Source organism: Mytilus trossulus, chromosome 2 (genome assembly GCF_036588685.1).
Source record: "Mytilus trossulus isolate FHL-02 chromosome 2, PNRI_Mtr1.1.1.hap1, whole genome shotgun sequence".
In the NCBI taxonomy this organism is placed as follows: Eukaryota; Metazoa; Mollusca; class Bivalvia; order Mytilida; family Mytilidae; genus Mytilus; species Mytilus trossulus.
In genome coordinates, this window is record NC_086374.1 from 73,528,587 (window position 1) to 73,546,270 (window position 17,684).

Here is a 17,684-nt window from a genome sequence, read left to right on the forward strand (position 1 = left end):
TTAAAGCTTGCTTTTCGGTGTGAGACAAGGCTCTGTGTTAAAGACTGTACTTAAACCTATTAGGGTTTACTTTCATAAATTGTGACTTGCATGGAGAGTTGTCTCATTGGCACTAAAACCACATATCTTATTTTCATATGAACTATATCTTTGATTTGATAGCTCCACATGATTAATTGAATAAGATTGAAAAGACTAAAGTAAACCTGAACTGCAGATTGCAGAGCAAGTTTGAATAAACTTGTTAATTAAAAAGAAAAGATAACTGTTTGATAAATATCTGGAATTTATTGGATTTTTTTGTAATATTATTATTTTACACTGTACAACAATAAAAAAGCTAAATATCAATATCGTATTTTAGCACTAAATTGCACATTGTTTGCTGTTTATAATGAGACTGGTTTTGAAACCCTATTGGTTAATAAGTACAGTATACAAACATGACCAACTCTTGGAATTCATTTATAATATGACTACCATTGAATTGACCCTAGACATGAAGAATTGATATTTCATTAAAATTACTGTCTTTAACAATGACAGCTGTATAAATAATGATCAGCAGATCATCAAATATCTATGGCAGTATAGAGTATACTCAGCAGCAAAAAAATGCAGAAACTAAAATTACAAGTGGAATAACTGGCTGGAACAAATTAAGATGATAAATCTTGAAAAGTTCTGTTTTGTTGTGTTTTGTTCAGAACATCATTTCCTGATGATTACCATATTGGTTAATTCATTTTAAAGTGTGTAGTAGGTAACCTGAGAAAAGCTATTTCAATAAACCTCAGAAAGCATTTTAGGGTTGAATTATCTTTAGTAAACTGGTAACAAGATCAAGACCACCTTTTTTCAACAAATGAAATTATTGTAAAAAAAATTAAAGTCTTTATGTTAATCATTTTTTGTTGATCTTTTTAAGTAGCATATTCTTAACCGAAAAAATAAAACTAAACCGGTAAACATGTTAAAATTATGTATTTAAAAAAAAAATCTTAGTGTGTAAATGTGGCAATTACACTACCCATTTCTTTGAAACCTGTCTTATTTTATTTCTAAATTATGCAGCAGAGATGGAAAAATATTAATTGCACAATAGTGCTTTCATTTTTTAAAAGCATTGCTATCTTTATTACATAAATATCACAAGATATTGATTCTTCTGCCAGAAAAATAAAATGGAACTTGGCAATACTGTTAAAGCCCATGAACTTAATACCTCATTAAAATGCTAAGACTTGGTTAGGTGGGTAAAAATGTGTCTTAAATGATTAAAATGCCAAATGGATGGAATAAATAATTCTGTATGAAATTGAAATATATCACAAAAGTATGCCAAAATGATTCGTATAACAAAACTATATACAACATGTATCACTCCATTGTGATAAAAAATGACTAGAATTAAAAATTTACCATTTACCACAAACTCATACAGTTGTTTGCTTCTTACATACAAAACTTGACCATGTGTAAAACAAACTTGTTAACAATTCATGAGGGATATTCCTTTAAAATGGATTTGGGAGGTATGAAGAAACTTGATAATTAACATACTTTCTAGTAACTGTTACAGCCAATTTCATTGAGTGTGTAGCTAAAGGTAATATTTCTAGTTAGCTTGCTGGCTAGCTAAACTGTGAAGTCATTATTAGGTTAGGTAAACTACCCTCTTTAAGAATAGACTAATCCGACAGAAAACCAATCTACCTGTCTATAGGACTAGGCTACTTTGAAAGGAGTGTAGTATACCTTACCATCTTAACTAATAATGACTTCACTGCTCAGCTAGCAAGCAAGCTAACCAAAGATTTTACCTTTAGCTACACACTCAATGAAATCGGCTGTAAAATATAACAACAAACTGTGACCTGAAGCCAGGAGTAAAAGGAAACAAATAAAGTATGAGTATCAAGGAAAACAGCTGTATTAAACTGATTCGTTTTCTTTTTATCAGAAAAAAAACCCAAAATAATATGATTCCCATGCATATAGAGTTGAACAATTAGGTCATAAACCAATCAGATTATACAATTTAATAGCCATCCAACAGTCCTAAAATTATTCCCTTGAAACAGTCATTTTGAAAAGTTGATCACGGCCATATCATATATTTAAATAAGATCATAAAATAAAACAAAAGTTATAACCAATTAAACTATTCCTTAATGTTAAATGCATTCAACATTGTAAATCAACCCTGTCATCTATAAATATCTGTATACAAATGAAAGGAAAGGAAAACATTCAAATCAAAATGTTCAATGCCCTCAAAATAAACAATGCATATTAAAGCAGTAGCTAATCTGCAAGGACTTCCAGAGGTAATAAATTGAGAAGGGTTATAAAATCTGTATGTCTTTGGTATCATCTTCCAGTCATTACAATTTCAGTTATTTCCTCACAAACAAATTAAAGCAAGCTTGGACCAACTAAAATCAGATTATATTTTAAGCTTTCTGCATAAAATGACTTCTAAATTGTACCTATTAAGCATAAACTTCTCCACTGAAAAAAGTAAAATCTACTCATCAATACAGAATCTTAGACCGTTTGGATGATGGGTCAAATCCATTTTCTATGATCAATATAGATTCAAAATCAAAATTGAAAGTATGTAGTAACTAAGGATACATCTACAAAAAAATTCAAAACAAAAACTTTTGTCTAATTCTTAAATAATTGGAGGTGAAAAAACTCAAATATCAGCAAATTTGGTACCCTGACATTAGAGGATTTCTAAGTTAAGCTCTAGGTCTATATGGAATGACAGGATATAAACACAAAAAGCCAATGTTTTTTTTATGTGTCTTCCCAAATTTATTTTTTCATTTTGGAAAGAACAGTATAAATGTCAGATTTGTTCCCTACAAAACCAAATTGGTTAAGAGTAAAAAATGTCAGATTCCCCCCTCTCCAATTACTGATCACCTGACAGTAAAACAGGTATAATTTGTCTATTTTTTCCTCTTTGTTTGTGTTTTACACAAAATGTTTTCTTCAATGGGAACATTGGGTAATCAGCAATTATATAAAATACTCAGCTCACACTTACAAAATAAATACATCTGAAATCCCTCAACAACTAGTTTCACAGCCTTAAACATTCAAAACAAAAACAAAACTTAAACAAATTCATAAAACCACACATTCTACATCCACTGTTGCTCTGATATAGATTCAACTCATAAATACAAAAATCTTTCATCCACAAATAAAACAACTGAAACATATCCATCCATTTTTCTTTTTCAAAATAAAATTTTTAACGTAACTAGTTGTTTAGTTCTGTCCTTATATGTCACCTCCTTCACAGAATTGATAGTCTTTTGTTGCCAAGTTCCTAAAACTTATTGTAATTCACTAAAGTAACCTTATGTCCTTCCTTGTATGATTTGTCACCTCCTCTATAGAGTTGATAGTCATTTGAACCCGAGTGTTTTTTAAATGATTGTAATTCCTGAACATTAGTCTTTTGGATCCTTCTTTGTATTATGATTTGTCACCTCTTTAAGAGAGTTGATAGTCTTTTGGAACCAAGTGTTTTTAGAAGATTGTAATTCAGTTATAGTAGAGTTTAATTGATGTGTCAAGTCTTGTGTTTTACATTCACTTTCTACTAAAGCTAACTTTGTTTGAGCTAGTTCGAGTTCAAGCTCTCTAATCTGTGCATGGAGGTCTAGATATTTAGGGTTCAGAGAATCAGGATCAACCTTTGGTTCAGGAAGTTGTATCTTTCCGTCATCTTTAAACATCTTTGAACAGTTGTCACAGGACTTCACTTGTCCCTAAAATAAAATAAAGAAGCTCAACTTAAGTAATATATCATTAAAGTTCTCATATTTCAGATTGTTTTAAAACATATCCAGCATTACAGTGACATTGATAACTTTTATGTCATTCTGTCTTTGCTTAAGAGGTAATGCTGAAAAATCGTTGTTTCTTGAATTCTAAGAATACTTGTTTGAGATTGTACTGTAATGATAATGTAACTATTTACCTTAATTCTTCCTATTTCTTCTTTATTTGCTGTTTGTTGTTTTTCAAGTCTTTCACTTAACTGAGAACAAATCTAAAAAATAAAATTCAAACTTAAGTCAATAAATCAATGTTTTAAGAAAAGAATTGATAAACCGCAAGAAATTGACATAAATAAATACAGATTCATAAGCAGTGAGTTTATTATTTCAACAAAACAATCTTTATATTAAGATATTCGTTTTCAGTATTTTCTGAATTGGTAATTTCACCACACTTTTTAATAGAGCTACTGCATGTAAACTCTTTGATATGTCTCTTAGTTTTGCATTTAAAACAAACAGTTCAGTGACCAATTAAACCTTGGTGAAGCATATCATGAATGTGATAAATTATTCTTTCAATAAAAGTTCAGAAAAATTCTTACAACAGTGTTAGTAATGTATTTTCAGAATAATACCTTAGTTTTCTGTATCAATTTTGAAGCTATTCATATTTTTGTTGTCAATATGTAAAGTTTAGGCTAACAAATATTTTTTTTTTTTTTAATTTAGTGTGCATTTCTGTATTCAGATTTGATATTATTCATATATCTGTTGTCAGTGGTAATTTGTTGTCATAAATTTTTCTATAGTAATTTTTTGATGTTGTTGACAATATTATAACATTGATGTTGTACAAATGAGGAATTCACCTTTTCCAACTATTTATTACCTGTTTATAATCAGCAATTATTACAGCATTCCTTTTACCATCAGCCTCAGATTTTTCCAGTTCCCTTCTACACATTTCTTTAACCTAAGTTCCAAATGATAATGAAATAGTTTGAGTAATATAAAATAAAATTCTTCATGCTGAATCAAATAATATTATACAATTTTCTTCATATCGTTCAGTGTAATTAGTTGTAATTATTTGCTCTACATTTCATGTTATTCTGAGTTTAATTTGGAACTAAGTCTTAGTTTAAACATATTTAGTTATAGTGGATTGGGAAACAAGTTTTGCAACTTATATTAATCCCTTTTCACTTTGTGGGTGCGAGTCTTATATATCAACATAAAGTAACTACATCTAAATTTATAGCTCCGTTTACACTTTTCTCTATTAAATTTATTAATACTGATGTGAATTAAATGAATAATATCTGCACCTCCATGTTCGTTTTTTCCCTCTAATTTTGTCTTAAAACTGTCTTGATGGTCTTTTGATAAAATGCTGGTTATGTTGGAGGTCATTGTTAGAATAATCAAATAATAAAACCAGCCACAAAACAGTGAGATTTTTAGTTTAATGACTAGGTTGTAACATAGACTGGTATCTGCTTCTTCTCTATTAAACTTGTAGCATTTACTAGAAGTCAAAGACTGATCAGTTTTAAGTGATGTCAGAGTAAATGTTCCATAACATAAGATATAAGCAGATGATAGCATTATGTTAAAACTATAATTAAGAGATACAGTTTAGAACAAAGGAAGATTTATCTTCATACAACATCAACATATATTTTCAGAATAATTCAACCTCTCATCCAAGGTTTTCATGCTATATTTTTATAACAAGACAGAAGGAATGAGTTGTAAGATCCAATATCTCATGGGTGTTTTTGTAACTTTGTAATACTGTGTAAATGTCCATCATTCTCTACCTGTGACGACTCTACTTCTAATCTCTGTTTTACCTCTTGGATATCTTTGAGTAACTTTTTAGTCACGACTAGCTCACCAGATATTGTATAACCCTTACCTGTGACGACTCTACTTCTAATCTCTGTTTTTCCTCTTGGATATCTTTGAGTAACTTTTTAGTCACGACTAGCTCACCAGATATTGTATAACCCTTACCTGTGACGACTCTACTTCTAATCTCTGTTTTTCCTCTTGGATATCTTTGAGTAACTTTTTAGTCACAACTAGCTCACTAGATATTGTATAACCCTTACCTGTGACGACTCTAGTTCTAATCTCTGTTTTTCCTCTTGGATATCTTTGAGTAACTTTTTAGTCACGACTAGCTCACCAGATATTGTATAACCCTTACCTGTGACGACTCTACTTTTAATCTCTGTTTTTCCTCTTGGATATCTTTGAGTAACTTTTTAGTCACGACTAGCTCACCACATATTGTATAACCCTTACCTTTGACGACTCTACTTTTAATCTCTGTTTTTCCTCTTGGTTATCTTTGAGTAACTTTTTAGTCACGACTAGCTCACCAGATATTGTATAACCCTTTCCTGTGACGACTCTACTTTTAATCTCTGTTTTTCCTCTTGGATATCTTTGAGTAACTTTTTAGTCACGACTAGCTCACCACATATTGTATAACCCTTACCTGTGACGACTCTACTTTTAATCTCTGTTTTTCCTCTTGGATATCTTTGAGTAACTTTTTAGTCACGACTAGCTCACCAGATATTGTATAACCCTTACCTGTGACGACTCTACTTTTAATCTCTGTTTTTCCTCTTGGATATCTTTGAGTAACTTTTTAGTCACGACTAGCTCACCACATATTGTATAACCCTTACCTGTGACGACTCTACTTCTAATCTCTGTTTTCCCTCTTGGATATCTTTGAGTAACTTTTTAGTCACGACTAGCTCACCAGATATTGTATAACCCTTACCTGTGACGACTCTACTTTTAATCTCTGTTTTTCCTCTTGGATATCTTTGAGTAACTTTTTAGTCACGACTAGCTCACCAGATATTGTATAACCCTTACCTGTAACGACTCTACTTCTAATCTCTGTTTTTCCTCTTGGATATCTTTGAGTAACTTTTTAGTCACGACTAGCTCACCAGATATTGTATAACCCTTACCTGTGACGACTCTACTTTTAATCTCTGTTTTTCCTCTTGGATATCTTTGAGTAACTTTTTAGTCACGACTAGCTCACCACATATTGTATAACCCTTACCTGTGACGACTCTACTTCTAATCTCTGTTTTTCCTCTTGGATATCTTTGAGTAACTTTTTAGTCAAGACTAGCTCACCAGATATTGTATAACCCTTACCTGTGACGACTCTACTTTTAATCTCTGTTTTTCCTCTTGGATATCTTTGAGTAACTTTTTAGTCACGACTAGCTCACCAGATATTGTATAACCCTTACCTGTGACGACTCTACTTCTTATCTCTGTTTTTCCTCTTGGATATCTTTGAGTAACTTTTTAGTCACGACTAGCTCACCAGATATTGTATAACCCTTACCTGTGACGACTCTACTTCTAATCTCTGTTTTTCCTCTTGGATATCTTTGAGTAACTTTTTAGTCACGACTAGCTCACCAGATATTGTATAACCCTTACCTGTGACGACTCTACTTCTTATCTCTGTTTTTCCTCTTGGATATCTTTGAGTAACTTTTTAGTCACGACTAGCTCACCACATATTGTATAACCCTTACCTGTGACGACTCTAGTTCTAATCTCTGTTTTTCCTCTTGGATATCTTTGAGTAACTTTTTAGTCACGACTAGCTCACCAGATATTGTATAACCCTTACCTGTGACGACTCTGCTTTTAATCTCTGTTTTTCCTCTTGGATATCTTTGAGTAACTTTTTAGTCACGACTAGCTCACAAGATATTGTATAACCCTTACCTGTGACAACTCTACTTTTAATCTCTGTTTTTCCTCTTGGATATCTTTGAGTAACTTTTTAGTCATGACTAGCTCACCAGATATTGTATAACCCTTACCTGTGACGACTCTACTTTTAATCTCTGTTTTTCCTCTTGGATATCTTTGAGTAACTTTTTAGTCACGACTAGCTCACCAGATATTGTATAACCCTTACCTGTGACGACTCTACTTCTAATCTCTGTTTTCCCTCTTGGATATCTTTGAGTAACTTTTTAGTCACGACTAGCTCACCAGATATTGTATAACCCTTACCTGTGACGACTCTACTTCTTATCTCTGTTTTTCCTCTTGGATATCTTTGAGTAACTTTTTAGTCACGACTAGCTCACCAGATATTGTATAACCCTTACCTGTGACGACTCTACTTCTTATCTCTGTTTTCCCTCTTGGATATCTTTGAGTAACTTTTTAGTCAAGACTAGCTCACCAGATATTGTATAACCCTTACCTGTGACGACTCTACTTCTAATCTCTGTTTTTCCTCTTGGATATCTTTGAGTAACTTTTTAGTCACGACTAGCTCACCACATATTGTATAACCCTTACCTGTGACGACTCTACTTTTAATCTCTGTTTTTCCTCTTGGATATCTTTGAGTAACTTTTTAGTCACGACTAGCTCACCAGATATTGTATAACCCTTACCTGTGACGACTCTACTTTTAATCTCTGTTTTTCCTCTTGGATATCTTTGACTAACTTTTTAGTCACGACTAGCTCACCAGATATTGTATAACCCTTACCTGTGACGACTCTACTTCTAATCTCTGTTTTTCCTCTTGGATATCTTTGAGTAACTTTTTAGTCACGACTAGCTCACCACATATTGTATAACCCTTACCTGTGACGACTCTACTTCTAATCTCTGTTTTCCCTCTTGGATATCTTTGAGTAACTTTTTAGTCACGACTAGCTCACCAGATATTGTATAACCCTTACCTGTGACGACTCTACTTTTAATCTCTGTTTTTCCTCTTGGATATCTTTGAGTAACTTTTTAGTCACGACTAGCTCACCAGATATTGTATAACCCTTACCTGTAACGACTCTACTTTTAATCTCTGTTTTTCCTCTTGGATATCTTTGAGTAACTTTTTAGTCACGACTAGCTCACCACATATTGTATAACCCTTACCTGTGACGACTCTACTTCTAATCTCTGTTTTTCCTCTTGGATATCTTTGAGTAACTTTTTAGTCAAGACTAGCTCACCAGATATTGTATAACCCTTACCTGTGACGACTCTACTTTTAATCTCTGTTTTTCCTCTTGGATATCTTTGAGTAACTTTTTAGTCACGACTAGCTCACCAGATATTGTATAACCCTTACCTGTGACGACTCTACTTCTTATCTCTGTTTTTCCTCTTGGATATCTTTGAGTAACTTTTTAGTCACGACTAGCTCACCAGATATTGTATAACCCTTACCTGTGACGACTCTACTTTTAATCTCTGTTTTTCCTCTTGGATATCTTTGAGTAACTTTTTAGTCACGACTAGCTCACCACATATTGTATAACCCTTACCTGTGACGACTCTACTTCTAATCTCTGTTTTCCCTCTTGGATATCTTTGAGTAACTTTTTAGTCACGACTAGCTCACCAGATATTGTATAACCCTTACCTGTGACGACTCTACTTTTAATCTCTGTTTTTCCTCTTGGATATCTTTGAGTAACTTTTTAGTCACGACTAGCTCACCAGATATTGTATAACCCTTACCTGTAACGACTCTACTTCTAATCTCTGTTTTTCCTCTTGGATATCTTTGAGTAACTTTTTAGTCACGACTAGCTCACCAGATATTGTATAACCCTTACCTGTGACGACTCTACTTTTAATCTCTGTTTTTCCTCTTGGATATCTTTGAGTAACTTTTTAGTCACGACTAGCTCACCACATATTGTATAACCCTTACCTGTGACGACTCTACTTCTAATCTCTGTTTTTCCTCTTGGATATCTTTGAGTAACTTTTTAGTCAAGACTAGCTCACCAGATATTGTATAACCCTTACCTGTGACGACTCTACTTTTAATCTCTGTTTTTCCTCTTGGATATCTTTGAGTAACTTTTTAGTCACGACTAGCTCACCAGATATTGTATAACCCTTACCTGTGACGACTCTACTTCTTATCTCTGTTTTTCCTCTTGGATATCTTTGAGTAACTTTTTAGTCACGACTAGCTCACCAGATATTGTATAACCCTTACCTGTGACGACTCTACTTCTAATCTCTGTTTTTCCTCTTGGATATCTTTGAGTAACTTTTTAGTCACGACTAGCTCACCAGATATTGTATAACCCTTACCTGTGACGACTCTACTTCTTATCTCTGTTTTTCCTCTTGGATATCTTTGAGTAACTTTTTAGTCACGACTAGCTCACCACATATTGTATAACCCTTACCTGTGACGACTCTAGTTCTAATCTCTGTTTTTCCTCTTGGATATCTTTGAGTAACTTTTTAGTCACGACTAGCTCACCAGATATTGTATAACCCTTACCTGTGACGACTCTGCTTTTAATCTCTGTTTTTCCTCTTGGATATCTTTGAGTAACTTTTTAGTCACGACTAGCTCACAAGATATTGTATAACCCTTACCTGTGACAACTCTACTTTTAATCTCTGTTTTTCCTCTTGGATATCTTTGAGTAACTTTTTAGTCATGACTAGCTCACCAGATATTGTATAACCCTTACCTGTGACGACTCTACTTTTAATCTCTGTTTTTCCTCTTGGATATCTTTGAGTAACTTTTTAGTCACGACTAGCTCACCAGATATTGTATAACCCTTACCTGTGACGACTCTACTTCTAATCTCTGTTTTCCCTCTTGGATATCTTTGAGTAACTTTTTAGTCACGACTAGCTCACCAGATATTGTATAACCCTTACCTGTGACGACTCTACTTCTTATCTCTGTTTTTCCTCTTGGATATCTTTGAGTAACTTTTTAGTCACGACTAGCTCACCAGATATTGTATAACCCTTACCTGTGACGACTCTACTTCTTATCTCTGTTTTCCCTCTTGGATATCTTTGAGTAACTTTTTAGTCAAGACTAGCTCACCAGATATTGTATAACCCTTACCTGTGACGACTCTACTTCTAATCTCTGTTTTTCCTCTTGGATATCTTTGAGTAACTTTTTAGTCACGACTAGCTCACCACATATTGTATAACCCTTACCTGTGACGACTCTACTTTTAATCTCTGTTTTTCCTCTTGGATATCTTTGAGTAACTTTTTAGTCACGACTAGCTCACCAGATATTGTATAACCCTTACCTGTGACGACTCTACTTTTAATCTCTGTTTTTCCTCTTGGATATCTTTGAGTAACTTTTTAGTCACGACTAGCTCACCAGATATTGTATAACCCTTACCTGTGACGACTCTACTTCTAATCTCTGTTTTTCCTCTTGGATATCTTTGAGTAACTTTTTAGTCACGACTAGCTCACCACATATTGTATAACCCTTACCTGTGACGACTCTACTTCTAATCTCTGTTTTCCCTCTTGGATATCTTTGAGTAACTTTTTAGTCACGACTAGCTCACCAGATATTGTATAACCCTTACCTGTGACGACTCTACTTTTAATCTCTGTTTTTCCTCTTGGATATCTTTGAGTAACTTTTTAGTCACGACTAGCTCACCAGATATTGTATAACCCTTACCTGTAACGACTCTACTTTTAATCTCTGTTTTTCCTCTTGGATATCTTTGAGTAACTTTTTAGTCACGACTAGCTCACCACATATTGTATAACCCTTACCTGTGACGACTCTACTTCTAATCTCTGTTTTTCCTCTTGGATATCTTTGAGTAACTTTTTAGTCACGACTAGCTCACCAGATATTGTATAACCCTTACCTGTGACGACTCTACTTCTTATCTCTGTTTTTCCTCTTGGATATCTTTGAGTAACTTTTTAGTCACGACTAGCTCACCAGATATTGTATAACCCTTACCTGTGACGACTCTACTTCTAATCTCTGTTTTTCCTCTTGGATATCTTTGAGTAACTTTTTAGTCACGACTAGCTCACCAGATATTGTATAACCCTTACCTGTGACGACTCTACTTCTTATCTCTGTTTTTCCTCTTGGATATCTTTGAGTAACTTTTTAGTCACGACTAGCTCACCACATATTGTATAACCCTTACCTGTGACGACTCTAGTTCTAATCTCTGTTTTTCCTCTTGGATATCTTTGAGTAACTTTTTAGTCACGACTAGCTCACCAGATATTGTATAACCCTTACCTGTGACGACTCTGCTTTTAATCTCTGTTTTTCCTCTTGGATATCTTTGAGTAACTTTTTAGTCACGACTAGCTCACAAGATATTGTATAACCCTTACCTGTGACAACTCTACTTTTAATCTCTGTTTTTCCTCTTGGATATCTTTGAGTAACTTTTTAGTCATGACTAGCTCACCACATATTGTATAACCCTTACCTGTGACGACTCTACTTTTAATCTCTGTTTTTCCTCTTGGATATCTTTGAGTAACTTTTTAGTCACGACTAGCTCACCAGATATTGTATAACCCTTACCTGTGACGACTCTACTTCTAATCTCTGTTTTCCCTCTTGGATATCTTTGAGTAACTTTTTAGTCACGACTAGTTCACCAGATATTGTATAACCCTTACCTGTGACGACTCTACTTCTTATCTCTGTTTTTCCTCTTGGATATCTTTGAGTAACTTTTTAGTCACGACTAGCTCACCAGATATTGTATAACCCTTACCTGTGACGACTCTACTTCTTATCTCTGTTTTCCCTCTTGGATATCTTTGAGTAACTTTTTAGTCAAGACTAGCTCACCAGATATTGTATAACCCTTACCTGTGACGACTCTACTTCTAATCTCTGTTTTTCCTCTTGGATATCTTTGAGTAACTTTTTAGTCACGACTAGCTCACCACATATTGTATAACCCTTACCTGTGACGACTCTACTTTTAATCTCTGTTTTTCCTCTTGGATATCTTTGAGTAACTTTTTAGTCACGACTAGCTCACCAGATATTGTATAACCCTTACCTGTGACGACTCTACTTTTAATCTCTGTTTTTCCTCTTGGATATCTTTGAGTAACTTTTTAGTCACGACTAGCTCACCAGATATTGTATAACCCTTACCTGTGACGACTCTACTTCTAATCTCTGTTTTTCCTCTTGGATATCTTTGAGTAACTTTTTAGTCACGACTAGCTCACCACATATTGTATAACCCTTACCTGTGACGACTCTACTTCTAATCTCTGTTTTCCCTCTTGGATATCTTTGAGTAACTTTTTAGTCACGACTAGCTCACCAGATATTGTATAACCCTTACCTGTGACGACTCTACTTTTAATCTCTGTTTTTCCTCTTGGATATCTTTGAGTAACTTTTTAGTCACGACTAGCTCACCAGATATTGTATAACCCTTACCTGTAACGACTCTACTTTTAATCTCTGTTTTTCCTCTTGGATATCTTTGAGTAACTTTTTAGTCACGACTAGCTCACCACATATTGTATAACCCTTACCTGTGACGACTCTACTTCTAATCTCTGTTTTTCCTCTTGGATATCTTTGAGTAACTTTTTAGTCAAGACTAGCTCACCAGATATTGTATAACCCTTACCTGTGACGACTCTACTTTTAATCTCTGTTTTTCCTCTTGGATATCTTTGAGTAACTTTTTAGTCACGACTAGCTCACCAGATATTGTATAACCCTTACCTGTGACGACTCTACTTCTTATCTCTGTTTTTCCTCTTGGATATCTTTGAGTAACTTTTTAGTCACGACTAGCTCACCAGATATTGTATAACCCTTACCTGTGACGACTCTACTTCTAATCTCTGTTTTTCCTCTTGGATATCTTTGAGTAACTTTTTAGTCACGACTAGCTCACCAGATATTGTATAACCCTTACCTGTGACGACTCTACTTCTTATCTCTGTTTTTCCTCTTGGATATCTTTGAGTAACTTTTTAGTCACGACTAGCTCACCACATATTGTATAACCCTTACCTGTGACGACTCTAGTTCTAATCTCTGTTTTTCCTCTTGGATATCTTTGAGTAACTTTTTAGTCACGACTAGCTCACCAGATATTGTATAACCCTTACCTGTGACGACTCTTCTTTTAATCTCTGTTTTTCCTCTTGGATATCTTTGAGTAACTTTTTAGTCACGACTAGCTCACAAGATATTGTATAACCCTTACCTGTGACAACTCTACTTTTAATCTCTGTTTTTCCTCTTGGATATCTTTGAGTAACTTTTTAGTCACGACTAGCTCACCAGATATTGTATAACCCTTACCTGTGACGACTCTACTTTTAATCTCTGTTTTTCCTCTTGGATATCTTTGAGTAACTTTTTAGTCACGACTAGCTCACCAGATATTGTATAACCCTTACCTGTGACGACTCTACTTCTAATCTCTGTTTTCCCTCTTGGATATCTTTGAGTAACTTTTTAGTCACGACTAGCTCACCAGATATTGTATAACCCTTACCTGTGACGACTCTACTTCTTATCTCTGTTTTTCCTCTTGGATATCTTTGAGTAACTTTTTAGTCACGACTAGCTCACCAGATATTGTATAACCCTTACCTGTGACGACTCTACTTCTTATCTCTGTTTTCCCTCTTGGATATCTTTGAGTAACTTTTTAGTCAAGACTAGCTCACCAGATATTGTATAACCCTTACCTGTGACGACTCTACTTCTAATCTCTGTTTTTCCTCTTGGATATCTTTGAGTAACTTTTTAGTCACGACTAGCTCACCACATATTGTATAACCCTTACCTGTGACGACTCTACTTTTAATCTCTGTTTTTCCTCTTGGATATCTTTGAGTAACTTTTTAGTCACGACTAGCTCACCAGATATTGTATAACCCTTACCTGTGACGACTCTACTTTTAATCTCTGTTTTTCCTCTTGGATATCTTTGAGTAACTTTTTAGTCACGACTAGCTCACCACATATTGTATAACCCTTACCTGTGACGACTCTACTTCTAATCTCTGTTTTCCCTCTTGGATATCTTTGAGTAACTTTTTAGTCACGACTAGCTCACCAGATATTGTATAACCCTTACCTGTGACGACTCTACTTTTAATCTCTGTTTTTCCTCTTGGATATCTTTGAGTAACTTTTTAGTCACGACTAGCTCACCAGATATTGTATAACCCTTACCTGTGACGACTCTACTTCTTATCTCTGTTTTTCCTCTTGGATATCTTTGAGTAACTTTTTAGTCACGACTAGCTCACCAGATATTGTATAACCCTTACCTGTGACGACTCTACTTCTAATCTCTGTTTTTCCTCTTGGATATCTTTGAGTAACTTTTTAGTCACGACTAGCTCACCAGATATTGTATAACCCTTACCTGTGACGACTCTACTTCTAATCTCTGTTTTCCCTCTTGGATATCTTTGAGTAACTTTTTAGTCACGACTAGCTCACCAGATATTGTATAACCCTTACCTGTGACGACTCTACTTCTTATCTCTGTTTTTCCTCTTGGATATCTTTGAGTAACTTTTTAGTCACGACTAGCTCACCAGATATTGTATAACCCTTACCTGTGACGACTCTACTTCTTATCTCTGTTTTCCCTCTTGGATATCTTTGAGTAACTTTTTAGTCAAGACTAGCTCACCAGATATTGTATAACCCTTACCTGTGACGACTCTACTTCTAATCTCTGTTTTTCCTCTTGGATATCTTTGAGTAACTTTTTAGTCACGACTAGCTCAACACATATTGTATAACCCTTACCTGTGACGACTCTAGTTCTAATCTCTGTTTTTCCTCTTGGATATCTTTGAGTAACTTTTTAGTCAAGACTAGCTCACCAGATATTGTATAACCCTTACCTGTGACGACTCTACTTTTAATCTCTGTTTTTCCTCTTGGATATCTTTGAGTAACTTTTTAGTCACGACTAGCTCACCAGATATTGTATAACCCTTACCTGTGACGACTCTACTTCTAATCTCTGTTTTTCCTCTTGGATATCTTTGAGTAACTTTTTAGTCACGACTAGCTCACCAGATATTGTATAACCCTTACCTGTGACGACTCTACTTCTAATCTCTGTTTTTCCTCTTGGATATCTTTGAGTAACTTTTTAGTCACGACTAGCTCACCAGATATTGTATAACCCTTACCTGTGACGACTCTACTTTTAATCTCTGTTTTTCCTCTTGGATATCTTTGAGTAACTTTTTAGTCACGACTAGCTCACCAGATATTGTATAACCCTTACCTGTGACGACTCTACTTCTAATCTCTGTTTTTCCTCTTGGATATCTTTGAGTAACTTTTTAGTCACGACTAGCTCACCAGATATTGTATAACCCTTACCTGTGACGACTCTACTTCTTATCTCTGTTTTTCCTCTTGGATATCTTTGAGTAACTTTTTAGTCACGACTAGCTCACCAGATATTGTATAACCCTTACCTGTGACGACTCTACTTCTAATCTCTGTTTTTCCTCTTGGATATCTTTGAGTAACTTTTTAGTCACGACTAGCTCACCACATATTGTATAACCCTTACCTGTGACGACTCTACTTTTAATCTCTGTTTTCCCTCTTGGATATCTTTGAGTAACTTTTTAGTCACGACTAGCTCACCAGATATTGTATAACCCTTACCTGTGATGACTCTACTTCTAATCTCTGTTTTTCCTCTTGGATATCTTTGAGTAACTTTTTAGTCACGACTAGCTCACCAGATATTGTATAACCCTTACCTGTGACGACTCTACTTCTAATCTCTGTTTTTCCTCTTGGATATCTTTGAGTAATTTTTTAGTCACGACTAGCTCACTAGACAGTTCTTCACATTGGTCTTTATACTGAAAGTTAAATACAATATTAACATATGTTGACAAAATCGTCCACTTAAATACATGTATATTCAATTATTTGACTATTAGTATCCAGTGTTAACAGTATGTTAAAGTTAATTTATTATAGTCAAAACTAAAAGGTAAATACTAATTTTTTAATATTAATTAAATATTACAACAAATAAATGATAATTTTAAAACATAAATAAAGGTAAGTTCCTCCGAACCATTTTAAGTAGTAAATGAGATATAACTATTGTTTTAAAAGTTACTTGTTTTTACATGTTTTACAAATATTAATGAAATGAATTCCAAGACTTCTTCAGCACTTAATTTTACACACTATTTTGGAACAAAAATAAAGATCACACGTCTCATTCTGTACATGCTTTTAATAGTTAGATGTGGTAAATTATCTGTTTGAAGGTCATCATTTGTCAACTGTCAGTATTTTTTATGGAAATGAGGAATTAACCCAAGTGATAATGCTTTTTTTTTAATGTATATATATGTAAACCCCACAATGAAATAAATATGGTTGTATGTGCATAAATTGAAGGAAAAATCTTAGTCACTGCATTAAGTGTAAACATTACTTGTTATCCACTAGGTAAAAGAATTGAGGTGTTTATATTTTGAGCCAATTAAAAATTAATTAAATTGACCCTGAATTTTTAATGTAGAATATATACATAACATTTCAGAAGGTGGTTTACAAATGCCTTATTTTGGCACTGGACATATAATGAAGCTATATTACATAAAAGCAAAATTGGTGTATCAAAACATAATTTATTTCAATCTGATATATCGAAATATAGTTATGTAGGAATGGTACTTTTCATGAGTTTTCAATGATAAAAAAATGTGTTTGTTAACCTATACCTTTCTGCAGTCTTCACCAACAATGATAACAAGCAAGTATACTTCATACAGATAATACAGAATAAAAGATTAAAATAACAGTATAAACCTGGCAGACGGATGGACGCCCAGTATTTCTATGTATCCCCCACAATACATTCTCAGTGGACTAAAAAATTGACCAGGCCATTTTAACACATTTAATGTTGTGCTTCCTGTAGCTAACAAAATTTACAGGAAATAATTTCATGCCTGCACCCAAGTCATACCAATTTTTACACCTTACAAGTGTTGAATATAAACAACTTC

At 34.1% G+C, this 17,684-nt stretch overlaps 1 protein-coding gene across 6 annotated transcripts in view; it reads right to left on the reverse strand.

Moving 5' to 3' along the window:
• Nucleotides 1-262: 262 nt before the first annotated feature.
• The window catches only part of LOC134707976 (rab GTPase-activating protein 1-like), a 66,850-nt gene continuing 49,428 nt past the window's right edge, over nucleotides 263-17,684 (reverse strand). For all 6 annotated transcript variants that reach the window (XM_063568179.1, XM_063568177.1, XM_063568178.1 and 3 more), the window contains 4 exons: nucleotides 16,413-16,517; nucleotides 4,699-4,782; nucleotides 4,007-4,078; nucleotides 263-3,794 (listed from right to left, as the gene is read on the reverse strand). In XM_063568179.1, the coding sequence (XP_063424249.1) occupies nucleotides 3,474-3,794; nucleotides 4,007-4,078; nucleotides 4,699-4,782; nucleotides 16,413-16,517 (582 nt within the window). In that variant the 3' untranslated portion in view covers nucleotides 263-3,473. The remainder of the gene's footprint in view (nucleotides 3,795-4,006; nucleotides 4,079-4,698; nucleotides 4,783-16,412; nucleotides 16,518-17,684) is intronic.